Source organism: Typopeltis vanoorti, chromosome 7 (assembly GCF_054136105.1).
Source record: "Typopeltis vanoorti isolate ZY-2024b chromosome 7, IOZ_Tvanoo_1.0, whole genome shotgun sequence".
NCBI classification, from domain to species: Eukaryota; Metazoa; Arthropoda; class Arachnida; order Uropygi; family Thelyphonidae; genus Typopeltis; species Typopeltis vanoorti.
In genome coordinates, this window is record NC_143555.1 from 72,321,320 (window position 1) to 72,340,693 (window position 19,374).

Genomic DNA, 19,374 nt, shown 5'->3' on the forward strand with positions numbered 1-19,374 from the left:
CCCTTGTTGAACAGCAGAGTAGGAAATGAATCTCACCAGGCATATATGAACATTTTGGGTAAATTTGGAGAAAAGGGCAAAGCTAATAATAATGGCAAGTATTTACTGGACTTCTGCTCAGGATATGGCCTAATCATTACTAACAGCCATGTTTCAACATAAAGATGTGCACAAGTTCACATGGAGAGAAGACAGAAGACATAAGAAAAGCCTCATTAACTACATCATTCATCATCATACGTATCAAGGATTTAGGCCTAGTTTGGCCTGTTCGCCTTAGAAGTCATCGTTGAATCGTTTAAGAGGACGTCCTGGTTTTCTTTTTCCTAATGGCTTGTACTTTAAGGCTTGTTTTGGTAATCTTTCTGTTTTCATTCTTTGAACGTGTTCCATCCATCTATGTTTATATTTTTTAATTTTTTCAATTACTGGTTCTTGGTTTAATCCTTTCATAATATCTTCGTTTCTTTTGTGATCAAATAGGGTATACTTTGCAGTTTTTCTCATAAACTTCATTTCTGCTGTTGTTAATCTTTGTTTGTCTTTTTGTTTTATTGTCCAGATTTCGCTTCCATACATTAAGACCGGTAGGGCTAATGTATTGTATACTTTTAGCCTGGTTTGTTTTTGAACTAGGTTTGGTTTAAATATAGAGTTAATTACTCCTGTTATTTTTAAATATTTTGCAATTTTTATGTTTATATCTTTTTCATTTTCATAAGTGATCATACATCCTAGGTAGTTAAATGAATTCACCTGTTCTAAGATCTTGTTATCTAATACTATTTTAGTTCTTGCTGGATCTTGTCCTTTAAAGGCCATAGTTTTTGATTTTTCCGTTGATATTATCATACCATAATCTTTGGATATCTCATTTAGATTTAAAATAGCTTTCTGTAAGTTATCTTCAGAATTTGTAATTATTATTTGGTCGTCTGCAAAGAGGAGAGTGTTTAAGTTAACTGTAGGTGAAAGTTTAATTCCTTGATGTAAATTTTTACTCCATTTTATTATTATTTCATTTAAGTAGATATTAAAAAGAGTTGCTGAGAGGGGACATCCCTGTCGGACCCCTTGGTTTATCTCTCTTGTATATGATAGCTCATGATTTAATCTTATTTGTATTTGATTATTTTCATGTATACTTGTGACAGCTTTTAGGATATTATTTGGTATTTGTCTTTCTTTTAATATGTTAAATAATATGTTTCTTTTAACTTTGTCAAATGCTTTTTCATTAACTACACTATAATAAATTTAGTTTAATCCTTTCTCCAAGTGTGAGCAAATAAAGTTTGCGCCTGAAAATATCTTCAGGACTGAATATGGTGTTGTACTACATTACTGGGGTAGGTAGTACAACACCGGGCAACTCGTAGCAAAGGTGGACCAAGCTAACAACACTCCTATCATAGTATTTCCCATAGTGCACAACACATCTCCTTGCGGATATGTATAATGTTATGCATTAAGGGATTGGCCACTATCCAGACTAGTTTCGACCTTTATTGAGGTCTCTTCAGTGGGAGCCAGGCCCAGAGGTGGAGATACCAGGCAGAAGCAATAGCGAGGTCATCTTTACCTATTGGAGTTGCCAAAAGGTGTGCCACCTAAATTACTCTGGATTTAGAGAAAGATGTTGAAAGTTTATTTTTCACTTGGTTAGACTATAATACATTTAGTTTGCTCACACTTAATCCAAGTGTGAGCAAACAAAGTTTGCGACTGAAAATATCTTCAGGACTGAATATGGTGTTGTACTACCTTACTGGGGTAAGGTAGTACAACACTGGGCAACTCGTAACAAAGGTGGACCAAGCTAACAACACTCCTATCCCAGTATTCAGTCCTGAAGATATTTTCAGGCGCAAACTGTTTGCTCACACTTGGATAAAGGATTAAACTAAATTTATTATATTCTAACCAAGTGAAAAATAAATTTCAACATCTTTCTCTAAACCCAGAGTAATTTAATAGAAAAAAAAGGTGACACACCTTTTGGCAACTCTTATAGGTAAAGTTGACCTCGCTGTTGCTTTTGCCTGGTATCTCGACCTCTGGACCTGGCTCCCACTGAAAAGACCTCAATAAAGGTCGAAACTAGTCTGGGTAGTGGCCAATCCATTAATGCATAACATTATGTATCCACAAGGAGATGCGTTTTGTATTATGGGAGATACTGGGATAGGAGTGTTGTTAGCTTGGTCCACCTTCGCTACGAGTTGCCTGGTGTTTGTACTACCTTACCCCAGTAAGGTAGTACGACACCATATTCAGTCCTGAAGATATTTTCAGGTGCAAACTTTGTTTACTTACAGTTGGATAAAGGATTAAACTAAATTTATTATAGTCTAACCAAGTGAAAAATAAACTTTCAACATCATTAACTACACTATTGTTGATAATGATATCAGCATGCTGGTTCAGGGTCAAAGATGCCAAGAATATCAAAGTATAAGCAAACAATGTTTGTGCCTGATGTAACTTCATGCAGGGCAACTTGTATATAGAGGCTAATGACTTCATATCAATTGTCTTAGTATCCCATAATGCAAAGTACATATCCTTACAGACATGTATAATGCTATATTATGGGAAGTGCCACTACCCAGATCGGTTTCAACCTTTATCGAGGTCTCATCGGTTGGAGCCAGACCCAGAAGTGATACCAAGGTAGAAGTAATGCGGAAGTCATGTTTCCTTAAACAAGTAGCCAAAAGGTGTCACACCTTATTAAAATACTCTAAAGATTTTCCACTGGGTTATATTATAAATTAAAAATTCCAAGAAATTATATTCTTGGTTTTATCCAAGTGTAAGCAAACAAAGTTTGCATATGAAGTAACTTCATGACAGGGCAACTCATATATAGAGGCTAATGGCTTCACATTAAGCCGAAAAGGTGTTACACAAAATACGACTTCTACATTAACTTCAGTCTTGTTATCACTTCTGGGTCTGGCTCCCATTAATGAGACCTCATTGAAGGTCGAAACTGGTCTGGGTAGTAGCCCTTACCATAATGTATAGTGTTATACATGTTTGTAAGGATATGTGATTTGTATTGTGGAATTCTAAGGCAATTGATGTGAAGTCATTCACTTCTATATACGAGTTGCCCTGTCATGAAGTTACTTCATGTGCAAACTTTGTTTGCTTACACTTGGATGAAACCAAGAATATAAATTTCTTGGGATCTTTAATTTATGATATTTTCAAGTGGAAAAACTTTCAACATCCATCTCTAATGAAGAGTGTACAGAGGATTTGAAATTGGAAATGACCATTACTTAGTACTATTCTTTCAATGTGATATATATTTACACTGTTTAGTACTAAGTAATGGTCATTTCCAATTTCAAATCCTCTGTATTTTAAAAAGAATTCAGGTTGAGGAACTTTTATAGGTAAACTGTAGACTCAATTATGCAAATATTATTGAAGAAAATTTGAAGCAGTTTAAAAACAAGAACCAAACCTTGGAGTCTCTGTGGCAAACTGTGAAGAAGAGATTGATTAATTCAGCTAGGGAGGTATATGGTGAAATTGTTTGCAAGGATAGAAAAATTAGAACCTTTTATAAGTCAGCAGATGCCCTAAAAGAATACAGAGAGAATTGTAAGAGAGCTATGCTACGTATGAAAGTAACTAAAGTCATAGGAAGACTTTGATAAGAATATAGAAATCAAATATGAGGAAGGTGGCAAAATGTTCTGGCGGCTATTGAAAAAGCTCACAAATGGAGGCAAAAGTACTGTAAAAGTAATCAGAGATGAAATTACTGAGAGAAGAAAATCTCTCGGTAATTTCTCCTATTCATCCTCTATCCACAAAACTCTGTAGTTTGCCTGCCTTCAATCTGTTCTCATAACTAGCATTGTACAGTCCTGATATCATTTTTGTTATCTATCTGTACATTCTATATACATCCCCATTTCAAATCCCGGTGACCTGATCTGATCCAAATGTGGGCTGATTACAGCTTTATACAATAGAACAGGGGTCGCCAAACTTCTTTGACTGTCAACCCCTTCAAGAGTTTCTTACTTTTTATCGACCCACCCCCTCTATTTTACTATTACGTAATTATAATAGGACAAGTAGAAAAGACGCTTATGTGAGTTTTTAGATTGTTTATTTTATAGTTACAGCGTTTCTTGTATATGTAATATAGTATATATTATTATATTGGCTTAACGTCAAACAGATACGTTTTTGTTTTTGACGTCATTCTTAACATTACATATTTCATAGGAGAAATAAATAATATATAAAATAGAAAATTTAATTTAGATAACAAAATAACAATAATACAATCTTCCTACAGGTATATATAGGATGTACAAAACTACCAGCCCTGCTCAGCTCTTCAACATAGAGAAGTTTAGTTCATGAATGAATAATGATTGAATTATAATATGTATGTTGATGAATTTTTGAACATTAACGCTCACTTGTATGTCGATGCGCAAAAATGAGAAGTGGGATCGAATACGTTTAAGTATAAGTAAATAAGCAACCACGCACGTGTTGCAATCCCTCTCCCACCGGGCCGAAACCACCGACATCCGTTTATCGGTAAATACGTCATTTTGGCCTACATGATTAGCCTCCGTAACTATTTTCATGACCTTGCTCCATCTTACAGGTCCTATTCATGTCAATGTTCCCACGATTCACTCTTAATTGTGTTGTCATTCAGGATGGAGGTAATCCAAGTTTACCGAATTAAATATTACCCATACAATGATGTCTTATATTTTTCTATCGACCCCTCACAATGTTATATGACCGCTGGGGGTCGATATCGACCACTTTGGCGACCACTGCAATAGAACCACCACCATCCTTCTATGTCTACTGGTCAGCATCCTCAGTATTGCAGCTGTTCTCTCAGTTATGTTCATTGCCAGTATTGCAACGTGTTCTCTGATGTGCAGTGGGCATTTTCTACTTGTGTAACTGCTCCACCAAGTGAGTAAGAAGCACCCCATCTCTGAATCCCATTAATCAATGGGATTCAGAGATAGGGAGATAGAATCTTACATTTAGCTGTATTAAATTGACAACAGTAGTAGTTGACTACATGAATTCAAATATTGAATATTTTCATGGGTAATTGATTTTAAAGTATTTTTGGAATTGACTTGCTTTTTATGTGATGGCATTGATATTAAAAATATTGATTTGAATACAAATTACTGTTTTTGTTATTGTATAATTTCTAAAATATCAGTATTTCCTGGCAATTCCCCCTCCCCTTTCTTATAGGATCAATGAATACAACCCTTCTTCAGAATAGCTCTGTGCAAGGGCAAAAACGTATTGCTAGTAATCATCCACTGGATACCAGAGAAAATGCAAGGTTCAAACGGCAATTTGTTAAAAGTAATTTTATTAATACTTATTTGTTTTTAATTAAATTATCATCAGGTATTACACAGCCAGTAATATTATTATAACATCTGTCTTTTCAGTACTGAATCATTTAAAATGAAACGTGAACACTATAGTCTAAAAGGGCTTTACACTCAAAGTTTTTAATTTCGTATAGAAGAATTTATGACTCATGCAATATAATTCACAATGAGTAACTGATGATCTTTCAGTTAAGAATAAATAATACAGTGGAACCTCCGTTGTCAAGCGCCTCTTTTCTCGAACAATTCGGTTCCTGAACATATTTTCTGAACAAAAAACACTTCGGTTCCTGAACAGGCAAAAGGCAACCACGTGCTGCGCTGTAAGGCAGGAAAGCGTCAGTCACGTGGCAGCCTTCATTCAGTGTAGACACTTGCTCGAATTTGCAGTGCGTTTTCTTGATTTTTTTTGTGTTTTTCATAAATTATTAATTAAGCCACCATGGGGCTGGAGAAGAATAGGGATAGCGGCAAAGCGAAAAGAAAAGTTGTTAGAACCACGATAGAGATGAAAAAAGAAATCATATCCAAACATGAAAATGGCATTTGTGTCTCGAATCTTGCTATGCAGTTTGGTATGGCAAAATCAATGATATATACAATACTCAAAAATAAAGAGACAATCAAGAGAGCTGATGTTACAAGAGAAGTGGAAGTTCTCTAAACAAAGATGGCAGACGATTGAAGAAGTGGAAAAATTGTTGCTGATTTGGATAAACAAGAAACAGTTAGCTGGTGATAGTGTTTCTGAGGCTATAATTTGTCAAAAAGCGAGGCAATTACATGATGACCTGTTAAAGAAAAAACATGGTACGAGTGCTGATACTGATGTGTTCAAAGCTAGTAGAGGGTGGTTCGAGTAATTTAAGAGGAGAAGTGGCATACATAGTGTGGGAAGACTGCAAGTTTGAACCAAGCTGCTGAGAAATATGTGCAACAAATAAGTGTTCAACTGTGATTAAACTGGCTTATTTTGGAAAAAATTGCCAAAGAGGACCTACATCACTCAGGAGGAAAAAGCATTGCCAGGACACAAGCCCATGAAGGGCAGCCGACGCTTTTGCTATGTGAAAATGCAAGTGTGTGTGGGGGGGGGGGACTTCAAGGTTAAGCCATTGCTTATGTACCACTTTGAGAATCCGAGGGTGTTTAAGAAAAATAATGTGTTGAAAAGTAAATTGCCTGTTATGTGGAGGACTAATAGTAGGGCTTGGGTAACCAGGCAGTTGTTTGAGTGGATCCATGAAGTCTTCCCCAAGTGTGAGAAAATACCTTCAAGAAAAAATTTGCCAATTAGATGCCTTCTTGTGATGAAGAATGCTCCTGCTCACCTGCCTGGCTTGGAGGATGAGTTAGTGGAGAAGTCTGATTTTATCACAGTGAAGTTCCTGCCCACTAACACAACTTCTCTAATTCAGCCCATGGACCAGCAGGTCATTGCAAACTTTAAGAAACTCTGCACCAAAGTACTGTTTCAAAGGTGTTTTGAAGTGACCTCTGACACAGAATTAACACTCAGAGAATTCTGGAAAAATCACTTCAACATCCTCCATTGCTTAAGTATCCTTGACAAAGCCTGGGTGCAAGTGACTTCCAGGACCATGAACTCGGCCTGGAGGAAATTGTGGCCAGACTGTTAGCAGACAAAGACATTGAGGGCTGAGCATGCTGTTCTTGTCAACAGGGCTTTTTTATCAGTCAGAACGGTCTGGAAAAGTTTACCGGAACACGTTCCGGCTGAAAAAAAGCCAATATACACACACACACACACACACACACACACACACACACACACACACAGGACTTTTTTTCAGCCAGAATGGTCCGGAAAAGTTTACCGGAACGGTTGAAAGAAAGCCCTGTTTGTCGATGATATTGTGTCTCAGGGCAAAAGCATGGGCTCGGAAGTTGACAATGCTGATGTGGAGGATCACAGGAATGAGCTCACCATGGAAGAACTGGAACACCTTCAGAAGGAGCAGCAAAAGACAGAGGTGGAAGAAATGTCTTCAGACACAGAGGAAGGGATTGAGGATGTTCCTAGTTCTTTGATCAAAGAAATATGTGCAAAATGGGGTGAGGTGCAAACTTTTGTGGAAAGATATTATCTTCAAAAAGCTGTAGCAAACTGCATCATAAACCTTTCCAATGATATGTCTCACTTCAGAAATATTTGAAAATGTAGGCAGAAACAAATCTCATTGGACAGTTTTTAGTGAGACAGAGGCCCAGTGTGTTGCAAGCAGAGTCGAGTGGTGCCAAGAGACAGAAAAGAGAAAGAGAAAAAACCCCAGAAGGAAAGTAACCTGATGTTTTTATGGAAAGGGACTCGCCTCCTTTTTGGTGAGTAAGATATAGATGAAGTTAAATTTTCATCTATATTTTATCTATTTATTCTGTTTATTCTTTTTATGTAAGATTATATGCATTTTCATTATGTTTGTATACGATCTTATGCATGAAGTACTGTTGTAAAGGTTTAAATAAACAATCATCTGGGATTCAGGAATGGATTAATCCATTTTACATTAATTCTTATGGGAAAATGGTTTTGGTTTTTGAATGAATTGGTTTCCGAACAGCCTTTTGGAACAAATTATGTTCGACAACCGAGGTTCCACTGTACCATAAGATTGGCCTCAGGGTTATTCACTGAAAATATTCAGAACACACCACAAAACTTCGACTTTCAAGTGTACAGGAATCAAAATGATTTTTTAATGCATTAATAAAGATTCCAATTCAACCTTTAGAAGATTACATTTAGGAATTTATGGTGAGTGTTTTGTGTAAGCAAACCTGAGTTAGAAGTGGATCATGTTCCATCTCCAGCTCAATAACAGGTCACATGAAGGATTGAACTCTGAGACAGAAATCCTAGTGTTTTCCACATTCATATTCAGCTGGGAGTTTCCTAGTTATCTGGCTTCAACCCTGATTTTAATAGTATATTTAATGAAATTAACTGTTTTATTTATTTTTTAATATCCCGATTTTATTAAATGTATTAAAATGTTTTGTAATATCTAACTAAATATAGAATTTTTTTAAAATATACTAAAACTTTTTTCTATGACTTACTCACAGTTTTAGATACTAGAATCAAATCATTATAGGTCTGATTTTAGTTCACTAACTTAAGGAACAACTTTTTTGCTCAACTGATTCCAAGTTGATCTTTGGTTGCTTAGAAGTATTTTTTTTTTCTCTTCTCATCCCTGGAATAAATTGCTTTTAATTAATTAATATGAGTACTTCTATATATGCTCTCTATAATTTCTAATTTCTGCAATTTTTCCGAGTTTCAGAATTAAAAGCAAGTTTCTTCCAGAGGGAGAAGGGGAAAAAAAATACTTGTGAGCACCAAGTTTATCAACTTGGAATCAGTTGAGTAAAAAGAAAAGAAATAAAAAAAAAAAGAAAGTTAATGTTAGGAACATACCTTATTTAGACATCATCAAGAGAATGCACTCTACCTGACTTATTTCCAAAAGGCAGAGGCTGAAAGAGTGCTAGTTACTTCCTTTGGAGAATGAAAAAGTATTAGAGGATTTATTTTTAACAGGAATTTTCTGAAACCTTAAGTTAATGATGTTGATACCTTACACTTAAAAATTTTATCATTTTGGAGCTTTCCCTTGATTCAAATCCTCAAATTAATTTAAAATATTAGAAGAAATGAAAATTCTTATACACTTTGTATTTACAATTAAATTTACAAATTATTAGGTGCAGGTTAGGAATGTGACAGGTGTAGTAAGGAAAGAGAAATTGGCATCTGAAAAAGAGATCGACTGTAGCAGTAAAGCAAAACCCTAGAGAATTCTACAGTTATATTTCTAGTAGAAGAAAGAGTGACTATGAAAATTCACCCTTTCTTAAGTTTGCTGGATGGAACATGAATCACATCTGCTAAAGATATATTGGAAATGTTCAGTGAGTATTTTGTTAGTGTATTTCATGTATGGAGATTAAGAGTGGTGTTGAATAGCAATAGGAAAGACGAGAGAAGACTGACATTTCAAGAATGGGAAGTGTTTAGAATATTAATTAACTTTGATGTTAATAAAGCTGTGGGCTGGATGGAATATTATTATTACTACGTGACACATCCAAGGAGTCCAAAGACTCATCGAGGGAGGGCACCTACTCTACAACTCTCTCTCCACCACTCAATTCACCAATTACAGCAAACCGTGTCATCTACACCAACGGCATCTACTGCCCACACCACCACTTCCACAGACACTCACAAACATCTATGCCCATGGTGGGATTCAAACCCACATCCTATTGTTGTAATAGTACATCCTGTCTTTTGATCCGCCATCTTGTTTTAACTTTGTTCTTATTAAGGTTAATTAATTGTATGTTGATTACTAAGCCAAACATAGGGAAATGTCTATTATACTGTGCCACCCTATATTCAGATTAGTCTATGCAAAATAGTGAAATCAAATATTAATTAACTTTAGCAGTCTAATTTTTATATATAGGCCGAGTTTAACATCAACATTTAAGGTTCCCGCTAGGTCCGATAATTTTTTGAACGGTGCAGTGAAAAAGAATCAGGCTAACAACAAATTGAAATCAATAAAACAAAACATTTAATGCAGGGTTATATAATATAAAATAAGCATACTTTGGATACAAGATAATGCAAAAATAACTCTGTTCAACAACTCATAACATTCACTCAACTCTTGGTATCAAACAGTGAATCTTTAAAATCTGATTTCTACCTAACAAACAAAGATAGTTCTAAAGTTTAATATCACTGAAATTCACAGCAAATATTTTAACAATTGTATTCTCTAATTATCCTTTAGTCAGAAATCGCATATTTCAGTCAAGAGGTGGTTATCACTTTAAGGGGGAAAGACTATTAATCTTCTAGCTTTGGTTAATTTCAGCATAAGCACCACAGTTAATGTTAGGAATTGACAGGAGGAGTTAATTCTTATAACTTCACTCTTAAATGCTATAAAATACAACTGTTCTTACCGGAATAAATCCTTGCACATATTATTCATTGAGGCACACTTAAAACTTTAGTTAAGTTCTATCACACTGGAGCTACACATTTCAAAAGTAATCATCTTTATAACTTAATCATTAATCTCAGCACATCACAAATACAGACACACTTGCACTAGAAAATTCACTTATTCCTCATATACTACTTTGCAATAGAATCAGCTTTCCACTAATCTTCCTTGGAAGCTCTGAACTTCAGAATTCCATATCAATATTCTGAGTAGTCAATTTATATCTCGATCCTTCGTGATCTAATTACAGCACTTAATTCCTATTACTACAGCCTCTTACTTAACTCCGTGCTGCTAATAAATAATTTCCTCATCTCTATTGTACTGTTCTGAGTGCCTTTACTGTGCTGAATGCTCCAACTGCACTCAGTCACTAGTTCGCCAGTTCTAGTGCTGACTGTCGACTGTTCGACTCCTCTTATTTACTCTGGCTTTCCGTTTATATACCTTCACTCCTTTTTCCCGCCAAAACTTGTTCTCACCATCTAGCTTATATCAATTCCATCTCACGTCCATAACTCACGCACTTCCATGCTCACGCTTTCTACTTTTAACTCTGTCTCCATGACAACAATTAGAGCAGTACATAAGCATTACATACAGAAATAAAATAAAAGGATATTTTTCAATTCAAATAATATACAATTAAATGAGATGAACACAAATTCTTCTACTATTAATATAGGAATAAATAAAATAATCTGAATGTTATTTTTATACAGAGTTCTTTTCATATTTATACATACCTTAGATTAAATAATTAAATTAAAAAAAAACTCAAAGGTAATTATATGAATAATAGTTTATAACAAGAGATTTACATTAAATAATATCTACAAATGTAGCCTTTGATATGGTGGATTATGTTGGATTCTGAAAGGAGTATTAATAATTTTAACTTCTCTTCATTCAGAATCCAACACTATCACGACATATACTCTGGGAATGTTTGAGATTGATGTACTTGCCAGATATCTGATAGTTTGCAATAATTTCAAATGTTATTTATTGTAATTCGCAATTGTTAAGTATACAATTGTATTTGTTATTCATTGTAAAGACATTCTCTTTTTACTAATAGTGACATATCAACCATTACTAATTTCTTGCTTGCTGCTTAGTAGAACAAGTATGCATGCTCACTGAGGAAGTTGATGGGCGATTGACAGCTGACAGAGTGCTTAGTACCGGGGTAATGGGAGAAACAAAAGAGAAGAGAGAGAGAATGAAAGTTTGAGAATGCCGACCAGAGAATTATTAAGTTCTGAATTTAACTGAAAATTAATTAATTTTCGTTTTTTTCAGACTTAACATGCGTTTGCAATTTTGAACATATATTGACATATCAGATGTACTAAATTACTTGTAACTTATCAGAAACATTTCTAAATTGAGGTTATTTATCTATAATTCATGTTGTAATATAAATATTGTGAATTGTTTGTGATTTAAGCTATTTTACTTTTGTGTAAATGCTTGTAAATTTGCTGGGAGAAAAGTTAATTAGATTAGGTGCAGATGGCCAGAAGCTGAACACATGAAACAAGTACGTGTGCACCAAGAACGGCAAGCACACAGTCCCCCCAACACACACACACACACTCACTCACTCACTCACTCACATTGAGGAGCACGATAGGGGAGAGAGTGGCGCTACATACTGGGAGACATAGGGTGACTTGGCAAAGGGGAGGGGAAGAGCAATGACGTAGAAAGAAAGATTGGCGCGCAATTTAAAAACGGTAGCAGCACCTAAGAAGAGGCTTTTTGGTCAATTTTCGTTTGGTTTTGGAACCTCCTTGTGGCATCTTCTCGCCCCATGCTTTGAGGTCATCAAGACAAAGACTGGAGGATCATGCCGTGATGTTCATGAAAGCTTGCTGGTCAACATTTAGCCCAGTGGAAGGCAGTTTCCGATTCCCCAGGAAATAGCTGAGCCATGTTGAACCAGTTGACGTGAAAACAACGGGCAATTACTTTCGGCAGCAGAGATATGTCCTGTCCGGACCACCAGTGCAACACTACAGATTATATAGAATGAGCAAGGAATCAAGAAGAGAAAGTACAATCGTGATGAATGAGATGGTCAAAAATAGTCCCCCAGCAAATGGTAATGTAAATCCTATGTCTTGTTAAGTAACTGTGTTATGGGAGAAAGCTTTTAAATTTAGGAAGGACATTAAGTTTTTTTGAGGTTATTAATTATGCTAAGGACTTCAGAGATAGTTAAATTTTGAAGTAGTGATAATATGAGTTTTAAAGGAATTAGTACAGAAGCGTGTGGAGGTTACTTTGTGACTTGATAAGTGAATAATCCTTAGCCTTGAAGTGTATAAGAGTGCATGGCTGTTCATAGATAGAATTGCATACTTGAATTGATGTGTGTGTGTTGCATGCTATAAGAAATTTAGAAGGTTTTGATTATTATGTTCATTCTTTGATATTAGTGAATTTATATGTCAGTGTCCATTCATAATGTGTAAATGTCTGAACTGAAATTAAATGTTCTTTTCTTTAATTTTAACTAGTGACTTGCCTGATTTTTTTGTTTCTATTGCACCTTCTCATAAAATTCGAACCACAGCGGGAGATAAATTGTTAGGGAGGTTACAACTGCAAAATAAGCTTAAGTGATTTAAAATAGTGTACTAAACTGAGTTCTGGTTCCTTGATTTTGCACTGTTCAATAATCTAGGATTTAGGGTGGCGCAGTATAATAGAAATTTTCCCTGAATCCGAAGAAGGGATCGGAACCAGTGCTGAAACAAAGGGGATCGGCATTGTCCAGTAGTAAACCCTTTGTCTTCATAATCCACGTGCACCACACTTAAGAGTGAATAACGGCCCTGAGTGAATCTTAAGATGGATAGAAAGATAGAGCATATTATTTAGACGAAACTAAGAAAAGGAATTATGTAAGAGTTGAGCAAAAGATAAAGTAAATAATATAATAAAATTAACGTATATATAAAAGGAACCTATATATATATAACAGAATTTTGTTTTAGGAAGTTTTTAAAAACTTGACAGGTAGAATTTATTAACAGAGGATTCTGAAAAGGGATCTTAGCAAGGTGAATGCTTTGGCTGGATAAGTGAGACTGTCAACAAGTAAATAGTAACAAAAGGAGATATTAAGTAGACATTCTATTTCAACATTTGAAGAAATGCAAAAATGGAAGGTTTCATCTTCTGTCTCAAGAATACTGGTGATATCAATTATTTTCTCAAAACAAACGGCGGAATTAGTGGAATCTGAAACTGTAAAGTGGCATTAATGAAAACTATGCCATGATACCTTCTGATGGTTAATAATTATTATTAACCACGGGTAGGGACCTAATGCCTCTTTCATATAGCCAATAAAATATGATTAGAAACCAGCAATGTTCTGAACAATATGAAAATTATACATAACAATCTTACAAAAATGGAACTAGCAGCAATCAAGTCATTGAAAGCTAATCAGGACATAATTATAACAAAATCGGATAAAGGCAATGCCACTGTCGTCCTTGTCAGGTCAACATCCATCCATCAGATGAATCAACTAGTCTCCGATAACAGCACCTATCAGCTGGTAAACTATAACCCAACAAACAGGATAAAGAATAAAACAGAAATTACTTAAGTCCATCACTTCATGGCCATCAGACACAGTTAAAAAACTTATACCCCATTACGCCCGCTCTCCCAGAATATTTGGTGTCCCGAAAGTACACAAACAAAATGTACCACTTCAACCTATTATGGAAGGAATAGATAGCCCTAATTACTGCCAAGAAATTAGTGTCAACACTCAAGGAGTTGGTAGGTCATCCCCCCCCCCCCCACACACACACATAAAGAACACACAACAATTTATAAACAAAATTACAAACATAACACTCGACAAAGATGACTTATTAGTCAGTTTCGACGTTTCTGCCCTTTTCACAAATGTCCCAATCAATGACACAATTCTCCTATGGAACAAATTTCCGCTCGACATTACGGCCCTCTTTGTCCATGTACTACGTTCCGGTTACTTTCTGTGGCAAAATAAATTTTACCTACAAAAAGAAGGTACGGCCATGGGCTCACCACTATCCCCCCAATCACTAATTTCTATATGGAAACTTTTGAGCAAAGTGCTGTTGATTCCTCTACTCTAAAACCTACAGCATGGCTTAGATGTGTTCATGATGTGTTCGTCATCAGGTCACATGGACGACAAACGCTAAACACATTTCTTAGCCACCTGAGAAATAACATGAACTCGTACAATTTACTATCGAAATTGAAAATCAGAACTCTCTCCCGTTCCTGGACACACTGGTCACACGTCTTCCTTCTGGCAGGCTATCCTTCACGGTCTACCGCAAACCGACACACACTGGGGCAATACATACATGCTAATTCATACCACCACCCATCACAAAAATATAGTCATTAACACCCTTAAAAACAGAACTATAACAATTTGTTCTAACCAGCAAGCTGTGAAACAGGAACTAAAAATCATCAGCGACACATTTATAAATAATGGCTATAACAATCATCATCAAATTCCTGACATGTACCCTCAAGGGGTGTACAGGATATGATAGTACTACATGAAAAATTTACATCATTACTAACTTCCTATCTATAATTTTCCTCCAAATCAGTCTATTACTTGTCAAGATTCCAATATTATCATTATCAGATCTTATATTTCTATTGTCTAAGGCACATTGTACCATATCAGTCCACCTATAGCTTGGTCTTCCTCTGGGTCGTTTTCCTGCGAACCTGGCAGAGAACACTTCTTTTGCTAATCTTTCCTCGCCCATTCTGTTTAAGTGACCATACCACCTGAGATTAGCTCTGCTAACGCACTCCTGGATGCCGACAATGTCAAGTTCTTTCCTAATATCCTCGTTTTTAATATGATATTGCCATTGATGCCATCTGTTCACGCCTCTAATCTTTCTAAGGACTCTCATATCTGCGGTCTCTAGTCTTTAGTCAAGTGTTTTACTTCTGACCCAGCTCTCAGATACACAAGTTAAAACTGGTTTAAACACTGTCTTGTACACAGCTTTTGTTTATGAATTTTTTGGAAGTCCATATATATGGGGGGAGGGAGATGGGTTTAGAGTTAAATGGTTTTAATTTGTTGGTGACTTCCGCATGCCTAGACGTGACCTTCTTAAGGAGCATATTTTCTGATTTGTGAGGGAGGGAGGTACCCCAATCTAGTAATAAAGCATTAAGCGCAACTGTGTAGTCAGTATGGTTGAGAATCATGGTGGCATTCCCCTTATCCGCTTTGGTGATTACTATTTCTTTATTTTTCTTCAATTCCTGTAGCGCTTTGTATTCACTATTGGATATGTTGGTTTTTGGTGGTCTTGCTTTAGTGAGAACACAAGCTACATCCAGTCTAATATTGTTGGCGATGTGGTTTGGAAGGTGGCAGATACCGCGTTCAATCTGAATCATTATATCTTCGGCCAGTATTTTTCTCGGAGTAATGGCGAAATTGTGGCCACATGTAAGGAAGTTGAGTGCCTCATGCTTCAAATCCATGGAAGAAAGGTTCACTACCGTGTTGAGTGGTAGTTTTGGATCGTAGGTACAGTTCTTTTTCAGGTTATCATATTTCTTGATGTGTTGATTGCTTATTTTCTCAAATTCTTTATCTGCAGAAGTGGATGAGACATCATATAGAATCGTCCAAAGTTCCTGATTCAGATTGGAAATCTCCTCCTCTAGCGCTAGAATAGCTTTGTTTGCGTTAGCTAGGAGAACACGTGTCGCTGTAATTTGTTCTCGTCGCAGGGCAAAGCTGGTTATAAATTCAGAGAGCTTTCTGTGAAGAGAAACAGTGCTTAAATTTCACACAATTTGGAATTACCTGATTATCCCAGCAGCGTTTTAGGAAGATTAAACGATTCAGTTGTCTCGATAACTTCAGCTTCAGTTTACCGAATTGGCAGGCCTTGCATACGATAGGATCTCCGTGGATGATCGTAATTCTTATATGTTGGCTGTACATGATTATTGAATTACTTAAGGAATTTACAACGTAAACTGGAATACAAATTAAAATAAACTTTAATATATACTTCTTATATTTCCTATGCTATACACCACACTCTCAGCAATGCATTCCATTAATCTTAAGTTCCCATGAAGATGGCAACGTGACTTTGCTGAAATATAGGAAGTATATATTAAAGTTTATTTTAATTTATATTCCAGTTTATGTTGTGAATTCCTTAAGTAATTCAATAATCACATACAAGCTATATTGAAATATTATGTTTTTGTTCAAATTCCCCAATATACTGCCTGTACTATCAAAGCTTCATAAACATACATATATACATATATGGTGTAATAAAATTTTTAACTTGGGGATATTGTATATTAGGATAACCAAGTTATTTTATAAACTTGGTTATTTTAACTCCTAATCCCAAGTATGCAAACAATTAAGTTTGCACCTGAAACAAAGTTCAAGTCTAAAGATGATACAACACCAGGTCAACAAACTATAAAGGTGGGTAAAGCTCTGATCACTTAGTATTTTCCCATAATGTAAAGCACATCTCACTAGAAGATGTATACTGCCATGCATTATGGGTGGGGTCACTACCCAGACCGGTTTCAACCTTTTTTGAGGTCTCCTCAGTGAGTAGCTAGACCCTAAATACCAAGGTTATAGTAATACGGAGCCTTATCAACTTTACCTATAGAAGTTGCAACAAGGTGTTTTTATTTTTAATAAAAATCTCTCAAGGAGATATAGATGTAATAAATTTTTTAACTTGGGGTATTGTATATTAGGATAACCAAGTTATTTTATAAACTTGGTTATTTTAACTCCTAATCCCAAGTATGCAAACAATTAAGTTTGCACCTGAAACAAAGTTCAAGTCTAAAGATGATACAACACCAGGTCAACTCATTGTAAAGGTGGGTAAAGCTCTGATCACTATTCTTAGTATTTTCCCATAATGTAAAGTACATCTCACTAGAAGATGTATACTGCAATGCATTATGTGTGGGGTCACTACCCAGACCGGTTTCAACCTTTTTTGAGGTCTCCTCAGTGAGTAGCTAGACCCACTATATTACTATAACCTTGGTATTTAGGGTCTAGCTACTCACTGAGGAGACCCCAGAGAGGTTGAAACCGGTCTGGGTAGTGACCCCACCCATAATGCATTGCAGTATACATCTTCTAGTGAGATGTACTTTACATTATGGGAAAATACTAAGAATAGTGATCAGAGCTTTACCCACCTTTACAATGAGTTGACCTGGTGTTGTATCATCTTTAGACTTGAACTTTGTTTCAGGCGCAAACTTAATTGTTTGCATACTTGAGATTAGGAGTTAAAATAACCAAGTTTATAAAATAACTTGATTATCCTAATATACATATATGGTGTGTGTGTATGTGTATATGTATATATCTATATATATATGCACACACACATTTTTATAATAAAAGACTGAAAAGAAATGGAAGAAAACCAAATATCATCATCATCAAGTTCCTGTCATGTACCCTCAAGGGGTTGTACAGGATATGATAGTACTACATGAAAAAAATTACATTATTACTAACTTCCTATCTACAATTTTCCTCCAAATCAGTCTGTTACTTGTCAAGACTCCAACATTATTAGATCTTATATTTCTATCGTCCAAGGCACTTTGTACCGTATTAATCCACCTATATCTTGGTCTTCCACTGGGTCTTTTTTCCTGCCAACCTGGCCGAGAACAGTTGTTTTGCTAATCTTTCCTCTCCTATTCTGTTTAAGTGACCATACCACCTGAGATTAGCTCTGCTATGCATTCCTGGATGGTAACAATGTCAAGTTCTTTCCTAATATCCTTATGTTTTATATGATATTGTCATTGATGCCATCTGTTCACACCTCTAATCTTTCTCAGAACTGATATCTGCGGTCTCTAATCTTTGGTCAAGTGTTTTACTTCTAACCCAGCTCTCAGATCCATAAGTTAAAATTAGTTTAAACACTGTCTTGTATAAAACTAATTTAGTGTTCTGACTAATTTCTCTCTTATTCCATATGAATTTATTCAATTGACTTCCCACCATACCAGCTTTGCTACTTCTGTTGTCTGTTTCTATATTTAATTTACCATCTTCAGTAAAAATCGTGCCTAAGTAGCTGAAATGTTTTACTTCTTCCACAGGTTCTCCATTCACAACACAGTTGACATTTTCAACGATTCTGCCTATTTTCATTGTCTTTGTCTTTTTATTGCTGACTTTCATACCATATCTATTACAACAGTTATTCAATTTAGTTAAGGAATCTTGCAGACTTGTAGCGGATTTATTTAGAAGTGTAACATCATCTGCATAAAGCAAAGAGCTGACATTAACATCTCCAATTTTGATAACATGTTTAATACCACTTTCCTTCATAATGAGATCCATATAGATAATGAATAACAGAGGGGATAATGCACATCCTATCCTTATCTCACACCAGATTTAACATTAAACCATCTTCCTGTACTTCCTTCAATTCTAACTGCTGACTTACAACTCAAATAAAAACTAAGTATTGCTTCATATAGTGCCCCATTCACACCGTATAACTGCAGCATATATTGAATAGCTTCTCTCTTGGCACCTTATCATATGCCTTTTCCAAATCGACAAAACTTAAATACAGATCTTTGTTATATTTCCATGCTTTCTCGATTATTTGTCGTAAAGTGAAGATGCGATACTGACAGCCTCTATTTGGCCTGAATCCAGCTTGTTCTTCACCAAGCTTTTCTTCCACAATTCTTCTCAACCATTTCTCAAGTATACTTGCATAGATCTTGCCAGGAACACTCAGTGGAGAAATACCTCTGTAATTCTCACATTCAGTTTTATTTCCCTT

General features: G+C 35.6%; 1 protein-coding gene across 5 annotated transcripts in view; it reads left to right on the forward strand.

Annotated features, from left to right (window-relative positions):
- LOC150104774 (uncharacterized) overlaps positions 1–19,374 on the forward strand; it is a 334,262-nt gene that overhangs the window by 115,365 nt on the left and 199,523 nt on the right. For all 5 annotated transcript variants that reach the window (XM_090395341.1, XM_090395343.1, XM_090395345.1 and 2 more), the window contains exon 5: positions 5,272–5,388. In XM_090395341.1, coding sequence (XP_090251467.1) covers positions 5,272–5,388 — 117 coding nt within the window. The remainder of the gene's footprint in view (positions 1–5,271; positions 5,389–19,374) is intronic.